Source organism: Colobus angolensis, unplaced genomic scaffold (genome assembly GCF_000951035.1).
Source record: "Colobus angolensis palliatus isolate OR3802 unplaced genomic scaffold, Cang.pa_1.0 Scaffold26, whole genome shotgun sequence".
Classification (NCBI taxonomy): Eukaryota; Metazoa; Chordata; class Mammalia; order Primates; family Cercopithecidae; genus Colobus; species Colobus angolensis.
The window spans coordinates 8478652-8494586 of NW_012115821.1; the positions used below are offsets into that span (position 1 = coordinate 8478652).

General features: G+C 41.3%; 1 protein-coding gene across 1 annotated transcript; it reads right to left on the reverse strand.

The window, feature by feature from the left end:
• Positions 1-2321: 2321 nt before the first annotated feature.
• SNTN (sentan, cilia apical structure protein) lies at positions 2322-14530 on the reverse strand. The gene is given in 4 exon segments (XM_011947191.1): positions 2322-3025; positions 7124-7263; positions 12470-12504; positions 14421-14530. Coding segments are annotated over 4 exon segments (444 nt in total). The 3' UTR covers positions 2322-2866.
• Positions 14531-15935: the final 1405 nt, after the last annotated feature.

A 15935-nucleotide genomic window follows, 5' to 3' on the forward strand; every position in this document is an offset into this window, starting at 1 on the left:
TTTGTCAAAAAAAAAAAAAAAAAAAAAAAGGAAATCTTTTCTGTCACTCAACTTGAAACAGCTCAAAGCAAGAAGTCTTTGAAAACTGGACATATAATAAATTTCCTTTAATTCCTTTTCCTTCTTTTGTCAGATAAGTGAGTTTGAATGTTTTTGTGAAACAGTCTTGCCTCCTGCTAAAATGGTGAGAGGATAAGGTCTGGGACTTTCCTTTACATGATCTGTAAGCTCTTGGATTTAGAGTGTCTGAGGTTTGGAAGTGGGGAGGGCCAGGGAGTTGGGTTCTGGTGGATCTGGAAAACCACAGGACAAGGCAACACTTCACCAGAGCAAGGCTGAAGGTTTCACTCTGGAAAGGATTTTTTTTTTTTTTTTTTTTTGAGATGGAGTTTCACTCTTGTTGACCAGGCTGGAGTGCAATGGTGCAATCTTGGCTCACTGCAACCTCCGCCTCCCGGGTTCAAGCAATTCTCCTGCCTCAGCCTCTCGAGTAGCTGGGTTTACAGGCATGTGCCACAACACCCAGCTAATTTTGTATTTTTAGCAGAGATGGGGTTTCGCCATGTTGGTCAGGCTGGTCTCAAACTTCTGACCTCAGGTGATCTGCCTGCCTCGGCCTCCCAAAGTGCTGGGATTACAGGTATGAGCCACTGTGCCTGGCGGATTTTCTTAACATAGATTATGAGGCATACAATGTTGGGCTAGGAAGAAACTGAGAGGTGAGGGAGGGACTTGGGAAGTTATAATAATTTTACAATGAATAACAGTCTTTTTTCTGGTAAAAGATTTGTTTCTTCCTTCAGCAAGATGTCCGTATCAGTTTGTCTGGGCTTCTGCTCCAAACTGGCCTCCCTCAGGACCTAGGCTGAAGGAGCAGCCTCCACGGGGCATTTGCCAGTTATCACAGCCCAGAGAAGCAGGGCAGTGAATTGAGCCCAGGTTCTCAAAGCCTTCACCTGGGAGTGGCACATTTCACTTCAGCTCAAATGTCACTGGCCAAAGGATGGACACACTCAACTGTAAGGAAACAGATAAGTAAAGTCCTACCATGCATTTGACAGGATTGTAGCATAGCTCCAATAGACCACATGTGACTCCTTCCTCTTTGCCTCTCTCTGGCAACAGCCTGCAGTAGAAGTGCAATACATGTTAGGTGACTGCCTGCCTGATTGTGGAGCTCAGCAAGTGACTGGAACAAAATGGAATCAAAGCCGGAAAACTATGTCTCCTCTTTCTCCTCCCCTTTTGGCACCTCTTTGCTTCTGCCAGGATTCTGACTCTGAAACTGATTATCTGAATGATCCTGGACCATCATTTAGCTATTCTAAGCCTCAGTTCCTGCAGTTGGAAAGGGGGGACATTATTACTCCTATGTAAAGATAGATAGAGTAAGATGGCATCGCTGAAAGCCTGGGTTGATTAAGACTTGTGCCTCTGGCTGTTGCCCAGTGCCCGCTCTGGGGACCTTGAGTGCCCATTGCAATATGCTGAGCTACCCTACTGGGGCCTGCTGTCCTCAGGCAAGGTCCTATTTGAATAAAAGTCTTTGTGAGAATCTGTCTTAAAGGTTCAGGCATTGGTTATGTGTGTGTGTGTGTGTGTGTGTGTGTGTGTGTGTGTGTGTGTAATTTAAACTCAGGAATACAGGAGGTGGTCATGGGAGTCAGTGTGGATCTCTGGGATTTGACTACTTTTACATCATAATCCCAAGGAGTTGTTGGTTAAATTGTGGTCAGAGATTACAAGAATACTGGGTTTTATTTTTTTGTTAAGTCAAATTTATTTAGGTTTAATAGACAGACAGTACAATTCACTCTTTTCAGTGTGCAGTTCTATGAGTTTGACAAATGCATACAGTCATGTAGCCACACCTCACAATCAAAATGGAGACCATTTCCAGCCGCCTTAAAAGTTCCCTTGGCCAGGCTTGGTGGCTCATGCCTGTAATCCCAGCACTTTGGGAGGCCAAGGTGGGTGGATCATCTGAGGTCAGGAGTTCGAGACCAGCCTGGCCAACATGGTAAAACCCTGTCTCTACTAAAAATACAAAAAAATTAGCCTGACTTAGTGACACATGCCTGTAATCCCAGCTACCCGGGAGGCTGAGGCAGGACAATCTTTTGAACCTGGGAGGCGGAGGTTGCAGTGAGCCGAGATCATGCCATTGCACTCTAGCCTGGGTGACAAGAGCAAAATCCCATCTCAAAAAAAAAAAAAAAAGAAAAAGAAAAAGACTCCTTGTGCCCATTCGTGGACAGCCCCATTTCCTACCCATATCCCTGGCATCCATAGACCAATTTCTTTGCTTTTTGTTTTGCCTGTTATAGAATGTCAGTAAAGCTTCTCTGACCTTTGAACTCACATCAGGTGATAATCTCCTTTAGCATCCTATAGCCCTTATTTCAATTCTAATTATACTGTGTATGCAATTAATTAAAAATTGTTCAATGTCCATCTCTTCTGCTAGACTTCTGCCAGCATGTCTGAAGGAGGGAATTGTCTGCCCAATTCATTACTGTATCCTCAGCAGTCCCATCAAGTAGATGCTCAACAAATGTTTAGTGAATGAATGAGTGACTCAATGACTATAAGTAGAGTGCTCTAGGTCACCTTTGACTCAGCAAAAGCAATGTATTATTCAGTGGTATCAAATCTATCATATTGTAAAGCATACAGAGACCTTATCATTCAAACATTCCTGAAGTGTATGGGTAAATTTTTGGAGTTACATTGGATCTGAGTACCAGCAATCAGAACTATCCTAGGCAATTCCAGTTGCATGATTGATATATTTAATTAATCAAAAATAAGATGGAAATATTTTATTGTCTTTTGCCATTATTTTATATATCATATTTGAGACTGTTTATTTCATAATTTTTACACTCCATATATTTTGTAGCAGATCTGACATGACAGTGATGCTTAACAGCAAGATCATGAAGTCTTCAAAATCTAGCTTATTTTCTGTGTGCTCATCAAGTTCAGAAAGGATCTCTCTGTATTTTGGCTTGGTTTCTTGTCCCTGTGAGAATAGAGAAATAAAAACCAAATTCATTGTATAGACTTTAGGTTTACAGATCATAAACAATAATGTCTTAGTCTGTTCAGTGTTGCTGTAACAGAATACCTGAGACTGGGTGATTTATAAAGAAAAAAGAAAAATTTGGCTTGCGATTCTGATGGCTGGAAAGTTCAAGATGATGCATCTGCATTTGGTGAGGATCTCAGACGGCTTCCACTCACAGTAGAAAGTGAAGGGGAGCTGGTGTACGCACAGATCACACAGCAAGAGAGGATGCAAGAGGAGGAGGGAAGTGCCAGGCTCTTTTGAACAACCAGCTCTCATGGTAACTAATAGAGTGAGAACTCACTCAACACCCCCCCACACAAGGGAGGTCATTCATTTATTCATGAGGGCTCTTGTCCCATGGCTTCAAACACCTCCCATAAGGTCTCGCCTCCTACATTGGAGATCAAATTTCAACATGGAGTTTGGAGGGGACAAACATCCAAATCATAGTAAATAATAAACATGTTATTAACAATAATAACACATTAAGTTGCCAACAGTGCTACCAGTAAAACACCATGTTAAATTTTTTTATGCGTTATCTTATCTAACCATCATAGTGACCTTATTGAATATATACTACTATTATCGTCATTCTATAGATGCCGTTATCAGAGACAGGTGATCATCAACTTGCCCCAAGCTGGGAAAGTTTTGGTGTGGAGCCAGGGTTTGAAGCCTTTCTGCCTCTTGAGAGCCCACACTCTTAACTGCTAAGCTATTCTGCCTTTCTTTGAACACACATACTATGTTTTTAAATTTTCAAAATATGATCTTTGTGTTAGGGAAGATATCCACCACGGGTTCATTATCAGAGCCTTAAGATTATGCAGAAATATAGAATAAAATATGCTAAAAGAAAATATGTGCTTTGAAAGATTATTTAGCATTCAGTTTGATTATAAATAAAATATATGTTCATAGTCTTTGTAAATCGTCAGATTGAAGGAAAACATCTTAATAGTATATAAATGGAGACACTTTTTAGTTTCAAATCACAGCTTGTGAAATATCTTCCCCAGTGATGTTAAAAATGTTAGAGTCATTTGATTCACCATTATATTGAACCATATTTGCGTTTAGTTTGACCCCAAATGCTCACCTATGTGCTAGGTGTACAAAGCCATCACAGCAGTGACTAAGGCACTTTGGGAATGATGCTACATTCCTCTTATAGGCTTAGACTCATTCTGGTTTCTCACAGCTGTTTCTCCTCAAGAGGTCACCGTCACCCTATCCATGAGGGCCAAGGGGCACTCTCTACGCTCTCCCTCCAAAACAGCTGAGTGCTATTTGGAAAGGGTCAGATTCCAAGACACAGGTAGATGGCTGCCACTCTGCTAGCAGAATGGCACACTGTTTGCTCAGAGGTACGAGATAGGTATTGATCTTCTTCTTTTTTTCCTGTATATTTTAAGAGCGCACCATTTTCTGAGGTCCAGTCCTCCTGGGGCATGACCTGTCATCTTTCTATATCTTCCCAGCAGCGCCTTTAGGTGCTTTGTTTTATTCTATCTGACTGGCTATAAAGTGCTAAGATCCCCAAAAGCATGTTTAGCCCTATGGGAATGGCAATGTTCGCCTTAGAACACAGGCCTTAGCCAAAAGAACCAGCTTAGTTTATCAGAGGACACAACTGGGATTGAGGAGAAACTCCAGTTAGGAATGAAGTGAGCTCCTGAGCTTTACCATTGACTCACGTGCATGCACCTGCCCTAGGGGGTCTCATGGAGTGCGGTGATTGGGCCAAGGCAGCATTCTGACAGACATTGCAGAGAATGCCTTGGGATGAACTGCCCCCTCAAGTCCCTGAAATATGGCTCTGCTTTCATCTTGAGCACAGGGCAAGATTACACTGAGGCCTGGGTGTGCCTGGTGCTAGAGAGATCCAGAAATTGGCTGTACTTCTAGGGTTTAGCCTACACTGAGAGACACTGAAGGTGTCTTTCCTAAGGACTGTTTTTTAATTATTTTCCCCTGGTGTTCTGATAGGGATGATGAGTTACATCAAGATGATGCATCCACTAGTTCTTCATTTTCATATGTGTTAAAAGCTTGCTGAGTATTTGCCAGGCTACCAGGTAATGAGCCCCTTTTCTGTCCGGTATATGGGCCCCATTTCTTTTGGCTTTGGATGCAGGCAAATGGTATAGGATTTATTTACCCATCCTTTCCTTAGACTCCCCAAAACTTGTTATCTCTTAATAAATTCTGCCTGATATTTCTGCCTGAAAAAGTAGCTTCCCCCCAAAAAAAGTCAGAAAAATACATGCTTCATATAGAACATTTAGAAAAAGTAAATTTAAAAAAAGGACTGTGACTGTAACCTTTTACCCCATTACTCAAAATAGCTAACCCTTATTAACATTTCTTTCCATTCATTTATCTGTGCATTACACTATATTCTCTCTTTCTCTCTTGAAATAATCACCCACTCACAGAAAGTTGTACCTTTGACTCAGCTCCCCTCAGTGGGTGACATCTTATATAACTGTAGTGCACTGAAACCATATATTGGTGTGTATGTATGTATATGTGTGCATATATAGAGAGAATACTATCTTTTCAATATTTCACAACAGATATAGGGACTTGGAGACTGCCTCTTTGTGCTTTCTTGCTCTTCCCATCAATAAATATTGATAGTTTAAGCTGATATGAGGCCCTCTTTTCCTCTTAAACATTTTCCCTAGGCTGGTATTTTCCAAAATATGAACATATGCTGCTGATAGAATGTAATGCCATTTTAGGTGATGCAAGAATAAATTTTAAACACTAAATAAAAATTGACAGTCATCTATTTTTTTCACCACTATTTTTTACTCTCATCCACTGAATTTATAACAAGAATAATGATACAGTGTCCTTATAAAAATTTACTTAAGTAGAAAGAAACATAAAGGAAAGTTCAAAGCAACACAGGCTATAGGCAGATGTGGGAAAAATACTAACTGTGGTATTCAATAGCTGAAGTTTGAGAAATACACCCTTAGGTGTGTAAGGTAGTAACCTTTACACCAGTGACTGATTATATACTGCTGACTCTCATTTCTATATTTTGAACACAGATCTCTATTCTCACCTTTGAAGTCATCTATCCTGTTGCTAAGTCTCTCCTCTTAAATGTTTCATGGACATCTTAACATTGACACATCCTAATGGAATTCAGCGTCTCCTCCCTTCCTCCACCCCACCTCAAACCTGCTTATTCTTTAGCCTTTTTCTTCTCTAGGAATGGGAACACCATCATTTCTTTCCTAAGTCAGAAATTGGGTGTTCATCATTTGCTTTGCTGTCCTTCAACTCTCACAGTCAATCAGTTGTCAGATCTTGCTCATTCCACCTTCTAAACGTCTCTACTATTTGTCTGTTTCTCTCCATCTTCATTGCCGTAGTCTAAGCCATTACCGTCTTTCTCTTGAATTGCCTCCTCACAGTTAGTTATTCCCTTTTTTTCTATTCCACCCCCAACCCCAGTCTGTTCTCTGTACTGCAGTTGGTGTAATTTCTTAGGCCTGGATGTAGAAACCGTTCCTGGTTTCCTCTTGCTATCAGGCTGTGCTTCTGTAAGATTTGGCTTCTCCTCACCTTCCCAGCCTCATCTCTAACCACTTTCCAGCTACCGTCCCATCCCTTCTCACCAACTGGACCTCCACATCTCTGCTTGGAATGCCATCATTCTTACTCCCCCTGGCCTAGCTACCTCCTGCTCACCCTTCAGATCTCAGCTATACCTTCGTTTTCCAGGAGTCCATCTCTGACTACCTACCCCAAGATAGTTCCTCTGTTTTACTCTCACTGAATGTTCTACTTTTTCACATCCTTCAACTATTTTTAATTACTCTTTTAGCATATTTCTTTCCCCTGCTGAGGATTGCTGTCTTCACTGCAACAACTCCAGTGCAGCTCACTGCCTGGCATAAGGTAGGTGTTCAATAAACATTTGTTACGTGAGACAACATGACAGGGACCTGGAAGTGAAGTTATTTGCTCGTTGGGTCAGCCATGAGGGTGTGGTTCCTGTTTCTTTATGCAAGTTAATTCTCTTACCTCTGTGAAATTCCCAAATTGGGTTCGCAGCAGATCTTTGGCAGTAGCTTTTTCAAGTTTACCATCAGAGTCAGAAGAATTTCTGAAAATCAGAGCAGTGGTGGCAATGGCTTTTTCCAGATCTGAGCACTTCCTCAGAGCTAGGAGAAAAGAAATGTGCAACGAAGTATCCTGAGTTGGAAATAACCCTTCCCCAGACCTGCTGTTGTGTCTTCCAAGGGAACCGTAGGGAGCCTTCTAAATCTTGGCCCTTTGCCTCCTATCTGGGAGCAGGATGCGGGAGTTTCCAATCCTGCATCTTTAAACAATGGAGAACAAAAGTTCACTTAATAGCAATTAGAACTAGTAGAGTTAGAAATGAAATTTACCAACTGCTTGCCATGTGACCTTAGAACAGTCCCTCACCTCTGTAAGCTTTGGTTTTCTGATCTGTAATTTCATTCAACTATTCAACAAATATTGATAGAGCATCTACTATGGATGAGGCTCAGTCCTTGATATTAGGAATCACTGAATAAAATGAAGTCCTGCTCTTGTGGAATTTATATTCTGTGTCAGACACAGCATCACTTCATGTCAGTATGATAAAGGAGAATGACTTTCAGGAAAAGCTGTTTGCTATAATGATGAATAAGGGTTCTCTTTGACTCGTGGCCTAAAACAGAGTGATCTCCCAGCTGGTTTCTCTCAGGTCAGCTCCTTGATAGGGCAATGCTAATTTGCTTCTTTCCACTGCGTTGCTGTGAACACAGGGAAATGTACGAGGTACCATGAAGAAAATTCGTATGCTGTGTTCTTTTAGTCACCAGTACATCCCCTAGTGTATAACTTACCACACTTTACAGTTCTTACATGTTTGTCTGTCCTTTCCTCAACTAGAAAACAGTCTCCATGGGCCAGGGATCAGATCTTTTTTCTTAAAATCACTATATTCCCAGTGACCAGTACAAATGTCTGCTACATTGTAGGTGCTAATAAATGCTGTTAAATGAATGAACGTGAAGAAAATAAAATCTCCCAGCTTTCAGCCCAGGTAATGTGCAACAATGACAGGTTCAAAGAATGATGTTCAGTCAGAATAACATGATTTTCATATTGAGTGCTTACTAAGTGCCTGGTACTTAGTAAGTACCAGCACATAGAGGGAACAAACCCAGATGTGGGGCCAGGCACAGTATCTCATGCCTATAATTCCGGCACTTTGGAAGGCTAAGATGGGATGATTGCTTGAGGCCAGGAGTTTGAGACCAGCCTGGTCAACATAGCAAGATCCTTGTCCCTATTTTTTTTTTAATTAAAAAACCTCAGATGTGGTTTCTACTCTCATAGATCTTACGATCTAGCAGAGAAATCAATAATAATCAAGAGTATGTATATGCATACACGTGTATTTATTTTTTGTTATTTGTCCACATACATGTTATATATATATATATATATATATTTACAACTTGTGGTACATGAAGCAAGGAAGGTACTGAAACAGGAAAAAAGTCACAGAGTGGGTCTAGGTGGAGAACTACTTAGATGGGTGCTCTGGAAGGCCTCCATGAGTAGGTTAATATTTAAGCTAAGATTACTAGCATGAGGAGGAGCCAGCCATGAAAAGGGTAAGGGTCAGGGTGAGATTAGGAATTTGCTGAATGTTCCAGGCTCGGGAAGCCAGATATATGAAGGCTCAGGTCAGAAGAAATCTGGCATATTTGGCAGATTTCTGAACGAAGACAGTTGTGACTAGAGTCTAGGGGCTGAAAGAATGTTTGTAGACAAAAGCTAGATCATACAGGACTTATAGGCCGTGTAAAGGAATCAGGATTTTCTTCAAAGTGGAAAGAGAAGGCATCGAAGCATTTTGAGCATCTAATTTTTCAGTTAAAGATGATGAGGAGGGACAAGAGTGAAGATAAATGGGTGAAAGGAGGGAGTGTGTAGGCCTTCTCATTTTTTATCGTATCTCTGAGCAGTGCCCAGGCTATATATTTGGTTAAATAAAGTTCACATTGCTAAGAAGTGGCAAAGAAAGTATTTGAAACCTTTGACTTCAAAGTCCATAGAAAGATCAGCCACTTAGGAGTATCTTCTTGCAAGGGCATCCCCATGGTGATTGTGGAATCCAGATATTTTTTGACCCTTGAATGAAGTTCGGGTCTGACTGCACTCTGAAATGGGAACTCCATCTGGTCTAGCTAGCCAACTTCCCATTCTTTTCCTCCACCTCTTTTAAAAAACAGCATGCCTTTCCCCTGACTATAAAATAGCATATGGCCATGGTAAAAACAGAGCTAGAAAATATTAAAAATAAAAGATAACGAGGAACTCTGGTTGTTCTAATAACACTGATGATATTTGGTGAGGCGTTTCAGTTTCCTGTTTTTATGGTTGGATTCTTCCGTTAATAAACCCAGCATGTTGCCTCTTAATTCCTTCGCTGTCTGCCTTGCAGAGTTGGGAACTAGCATGTGAAAGCATATTGTAAAGGGCTAAGTGCAACTGAAAACACAAGGGGCTGCTGTTTCTCTTTTGGCATCTTTTATTGGCTCTCTTGCCTCTGGAATGGGGGTGCAGGGAAGGAAGTTAAGCCCGGCCGGGTTCTGCTGCCCTCTTTGTTATTTTCTAGCTCACTGTCAGTACTTTAATAATACTGAACTGTATGTAGTCCCTACATACTCTATCCACCCAACAAGCATTTATTGGCAAGTATTACCAGGCCCTGTGATAGTTCTGGGGCGTAGAGCAGTGAGCAACATCAAAAGAACAAACCCTGACATTTTGGAGCTTGTGTTCTGGTGGGCAATAATATATGACACACATTCTACGTGCCAATCACTCCTCCATGGGATGCATGCACATGGTTCAACTCACTACATTCTGATGTCAGTCTGATGAGGTAGGTCTTAGTATCAACCCCACTCTATCGATGAAGAAATGGAGACAGCGAGAGGCTAAGTATTATAGCTTGCCTCACAACAACTCTGGTTTCACTCCAAGATGCACACTGCCTCTAGGTGTTGTTTTTTCAGGCAGCATATTTTGCAGGACTCTTTCCCACACCCCCAGATGGGGCTACATGTCGTTCCTTTGTGCTTCTATAATTCTTAAACATAACCTTTTCATAATCTTCACACTGAAACACTCTGTCTACATTATCTTCTACATCAGTGCTGCCACCCCACCAAAAACAATTTGAATCACAATCATAAGTTTAAAATTTCTGATAGATAGCCACATTAAAGAAGTAAAAAGAGGCCAGGCACAGTGGCTCAAGCCTGTAATCCCAGCACTTTGGGAGGCAGAGATGGGCAGATCACGAGGTCAGGAGATCGAGACCATCCTGGCTAACATGGTGAAACCCCATCTCTACTAAAACACACAAAAAACCAGCCGGGTGAGGTGGTGGGCGCCTGTAGTCCCAGCTACTCGGGAGGCTGAGGCAGGAGAATGGTGTAAACCCGGGAGGCGGAGCTTGCAGTGAACTGAGATCCAGCCACTGCACTCCAGCCTGGGTGACAGGGCGAGACTTAGTCTCAAAAAAAAAAAGAAGTAAAAAGAAACAGGTAAAAGTTAATTTTAATAATCTATTTTATGGAAGCCAGTATATTAAAATATTATTTCAGCATGTCACCAATATAAACAAATTATTGGGATATTTTACTTTTTTTTTTCCTACTAAGTCTCCTAAGTCTTAACACATCTCAGTTCAAATTAACCAAATTTCAACTGCTCATTATCTACATGTAGCTGGTGGCTGCTATATTGTATAGCACATTGGACTGTGTATTCTTTGCAGACAGTTACTGCCTCTTGTTTATCTTTGCATTCATTCCCAGGCCCTGGCGTGCTGTAGGCCTCACTATACATGTGTTAAACTGGTCTGATTTGAACTTCAGAATAATTCTCTGCCTCTTTCTCTTCACCTGCTCTGGAACGTGGAACACTCAATCTCCTAATTCCTTCACTGTCAATTCAAATTGAATGGTGTCATGGAAATACCAGTCTCAATACAGCAGGATGAAAGAACCTCCTCATTTTAGAACTTGTCGATATCTGCTATTTTTGTGAATAATGTGAAGACCTACAGGAGAGTAGTTGTTTGCTCAAGCTCACATAGGTAGTATATATCAGAACCAAAAACTAGGTCCCTGCTGTCTACTCTTTAGACCAGTAATTTTCCCAGTACTTCACAAATTTTCCCACAGCAAAAATACCCTGGGTGTTAGAGGCAAATATGTACTCACCCTGCATTCCTAAGCCTCATGAGATCAGGGGCATAGGCCCAAGTAGCAAGCAGAGAAAATGTGGGTTTGTATTGACTTCTATGTCACGACCTTTCCATGTCTGATTTCGATGAATAACATCTAGAATTATTTCCCACTAAATAAACTACATTCTGGGGAGATGAGTCATGTGTATCCTGTGATTTTTTAAGGCATAGAAATAAATGTGGTTCAGTGGTCCGATTTAAGGAGTCTGGTGCTAGGAATGTTGTGTATGTGGGCAGGGGTGGGTGTGCAGTGGGGTTGACAGAGTTACAATCTCAGCCTCCCAGAAGGAGAAGTTATGTTAGACATGTGATGGGACAATTCTCGAAAGTGCCTGAAATTGTGTAAATTATTGAAACATAAATCACGAGTGTGCTGTGTTGTAATAATATAGAAATAGTTCCATAAAGATGGAGATATATTTAAATAAAATTACAAAGTCTCTTTTGGAGAGTTTGGCTAGTCATCTAGGAGGGAAAAACCTGCAATATAGTAAAGTCCAACTGTGCTTGTTGCTCTGTAAACATGTGAGGCCTTATATTTTTGAATAAAATAATGTTCCAAGTATACGAGCATTTTTTCTTATGTTGTTATTTCCATGGCAATGTTGTTAGTCCTAAAGTTATTTTACCTATGAAATTGAATTCCAGGGCAAATATTTTTACACTTTGAGAGGTGGCCACACTGTTTCCACTCAGTCAACAGAGGCAATTGGGGGCTGATTGCATCCTGAGTTCCACTCAACATTCATGAGTCAGATACTCATGGCCCTGCTCTAGACATTCTGAGCATGCTGCCTTTGGAGATGCAACTGGATATGGTGGGGAGAACACTGAATTAGGAACCAGGGGATCCATGGTCTCATCTCAGCTCTGTCTTTAATGAGCTGTGTAAGTTTAGGCAAGTTAATTCCTACTCCTGGACCTCAGTTCCCAGATCTTTAAAGAGAACATCATGAATGTTTGATGATTTATTCAAAAGTTCCCTTACATCTCTGGCATTCTCTGATGTCCTATTATTTTTTTAACACTTGGCATGCCGTCTTGGTAGAGGAGAAAAATGTACATCTCAGTCATCTGTGCCTTACCTTTCACTGAAGCCAGTTGTTTGGATATTGAAATGCTGCCAACAAAATGAAAGAAATATAATGATTCTGGGAGTTGGGGTATTGATATCAGCGTTAAAGCAGAGCAATATAACAATTTAAAAATTATTTATTTTGGTAAATATTCTCTGAGATTTTAGTGGAGCAGTCATCTGTCTTCCAAAATCCTTTTTCTCCTTGCCACATAATAAAGAAATGCCTGCACATAGCTGGCCAGCTAGCCCACATATTTCAGTTTTCCTTGTAGTTTTGCAGCTACATGACTGAGTTCCTCCAGATGGAAATGGAGCAGAAAAGAAGTGAACACCTTCTGTGTAAGCTCCTCCGTGCTCTATCCCATTCGAGCTGACTAAGGGGGAAATTATCAGGAAGACTTTAGAAGCCACGTTCTGATCAGCCTGTGTCTCACGGGATTGCATGGAGTAAAACTGCCACATACCTGGAACTCCCACTCTGGACTGTCACATGACAAAGAAAAAAGAACTTCACGTTCTGTAAAATGCTCAAACTTTGAAGTTTCTTTGTTCCAGCAGCTTAGCCTTCCTAACTAAGAATCTGGGTATTATGCTGAGGTGTGGAATGTATGAGTGACTGAGAGAGACATTCCTACCCTCTTGGGGCTTAGTCTAGAAAGGAAGACAGTTTACTAGGCAGGTAACTCGATAAAAAGTGATGGCGAGCATGTAGAGAGGGCAAAGAGGTACTAACCTAGTTTACAGTCAGGGTAATGGCATTCTGCCTGAGCCTAATGAATCAGTAGTGAAGAAGGAGGAAGAGTGTTCCATGCAGAGGGAACTTGTGTTGAGGCCTGATGGAGCAGAAATCACAATATGATTGAAGAACTAGAGGAGGTATAGTGTGGATAGAGAAAGAAGGAGATAGTGATCAAAGGCCAGGCAGAGCCAGGGCGTATTGAGCCTTGGAGGTCTTATGAAGGATGCCAGTTATTATCCTAAGGGCAATAGTAATCACGTGATCAGATTTGCATTCTAGGAAATTATTTCATGATTATATCAGAAGTAGACTGAAAAGGGGCCAAATTGGAGGCAGGAAGTTGTATTTTGCTCCCTTATCAACAGCAAATCAAAGTTTGCTTGATTTTTCAACCCCTAATGACTGGAGTGTTTTTTGAGAAAGCCAATAAGAATAGAATTTGGTAATACCTCAGATAACTCCTTAGAAGGACCTTTTGGGTTCAGGATCTGGTTTTGGCATTAACTAGTTGAGGGAACTTTGTCTTTGGGGGTCCTCATTTTTTTCACCTGTAACATTATAAAGCTGGACCTGTGTTATCTTGAGCCCTTCATGGTCTTCTTGGTGAGTGCCTCCTGCTCTTCTACAACCTCTGCACCATTATTACTTCCTTTATAAAATGAAGGACGTTTCACTTTGCACAATGTGCACTTGGAACATGGCATGTATTACTTTCTATTGCCATGATTGAGAAGCAAGCACTAAGCAGTCCATCTCCATATCTCCTTCCCCTGGCCTCGCAGAGTACCTAGCACTTGCTAGGTGTCCACAAAAGGTTTTGGGAACTGAAGCCAGTCTCCTAAATGAAATTATATGAGAAAGAACATTTTTCATTTATTAGACCTAACTTTACACATTTGAAATATAAAACAATTCTCTCTGTTGTGGATAATTTCAGAGAATATGCTACACAGGTAAGTCATTACCAATTTTGATTTACAAATGTTTCTCAAGGGCAATCAAAGACATTTGCGTTAATTGCACCATCTTTTCACTTTGCAGACAAGGCTGCAAGTTTGTTGTCTTTGTTTTTCCAAGTCAATTTAAAGCTGGATTAGGGTAGGTAATAGGCACCAAACTGGCAATAACTTGGCTTTTAAAGCAGTTGACATAAACTCTTTGGAAATATATCCACAAGCTCCAAATGAAACTCAGTAAAAGACAGCCAACTGTCACTGACCTTTTGGGCATTTTCCGAGGTGCTCAGGTAGATGTTGGGGCTGCACAAGGATTGGGATCCCCTTCTAAGTGGAGGGCTTTGTGCTAGGTACTGTGCATACAGCCACCCATTCTCTTGTCTTCTGTTTTGTGTCAGTCCTTCCTAAGCAACAGCCACTTGCCCACTGTTGCTATTGTCATTCACTCCATGACAACTATACGATTGCGTGTCTAGAAGAACTTTCCCACAGTGTCATTGTATGTAGACATCAAATCATTCAATAAACATTTTCATGCCTACTGCAAGCCAGGCACTGTACAAGCTGCTAGGGAAACAACAGTGAGCAAAATCAGATGTAGACCCTGGTCTCAGGGAGTTTAGTGGGAATGACTGATATTAATCAAGTAATTGCACAAAAAGTCACACCTGTGAATAATACTATGCAAGGCAGATGCCATGAGATTGATATCAGTCAGGGAGTCAGTGGGGCATCCCTGGAGAAGTGATGCTTGATGATGAGTAGGCGTTAACTAGGCGCAACTAGGCGCAAGGATAAGGGATCCATATTGTAGACAGAAGGAATAGCCTGCGCTGAGCCCTGGGGCAGGAGGGAATGTGGTGATCAGAGGGGACTGAAAGAAGGCCAGCATGACTAAACCAAAGAGATTGGGGGTGTGTGTCTCAAGCTGAGGCTGAAGAGCCAGGGCCATGTAGGAACTTGTAGGTCACTGTAGGAATTTTTTTTTTTTTACTGTATGTCAAAAGAATAGGAAGCCATTTGTGTATTTTAAGCAAGGAGGTTAATGAAGTTAAATTTACATTTTTAAGAGATCACCCCAACTTCAATGTGAATAATGGTTTAGAGAGGTGGACAGGATAAACGTAGGAAGGCTGATGGGAGGCTATTTCAATTCTGGTAGCTTAGAGCCCTTTCTGTAAAAATGAGAGGATGTATCAGCTCAGCCAAATGAGTCCAGTTCAGGAAAGACATGTCAAACAATTGCATAAGCCACTGGTGAGCTGATGGGTGAGAGGAGCTAGAATTCTCAAGAGAAGCTAAGAATAATCACTATTCAGACTATGATAGGCTCCAGGGTCTCTGCTGTCTTATTGCTGCTTCACTTCACTGGTCACTGCTCCACCATCAAATGACCATGTGTGTCACTCTCCCATTGCCTGCTTCTCTTTATGAGTTTTCTTTTTTCTCTTCCCTCTACCTCTTCATTAATTTTCTTAGCATTTTTAATTCAAATTTGGGATGCAGGGGAGAGTTTGATTGGTCTTACTAATTGCTGTTGCCCATGCTGATCAGAGTTTTAGTGCCAGTTCACCCCATAGGTTGTCAGTTACCCCATGCAATTATCTTCTGTGGGTCACGTGATGACCCTGAGCCAGTCTCACTGCTCAAGTGAAACCCTAGAGATGGCTTCCTCAGAATGGGGAGTCTGGGCAAGTTTCCCAAAATCTGGATTTTCAACAAACACTTCAGGTGATTCTTATGTGGGCTGTGTTGCAGAGTTGTTGGCAGTGGTTAAA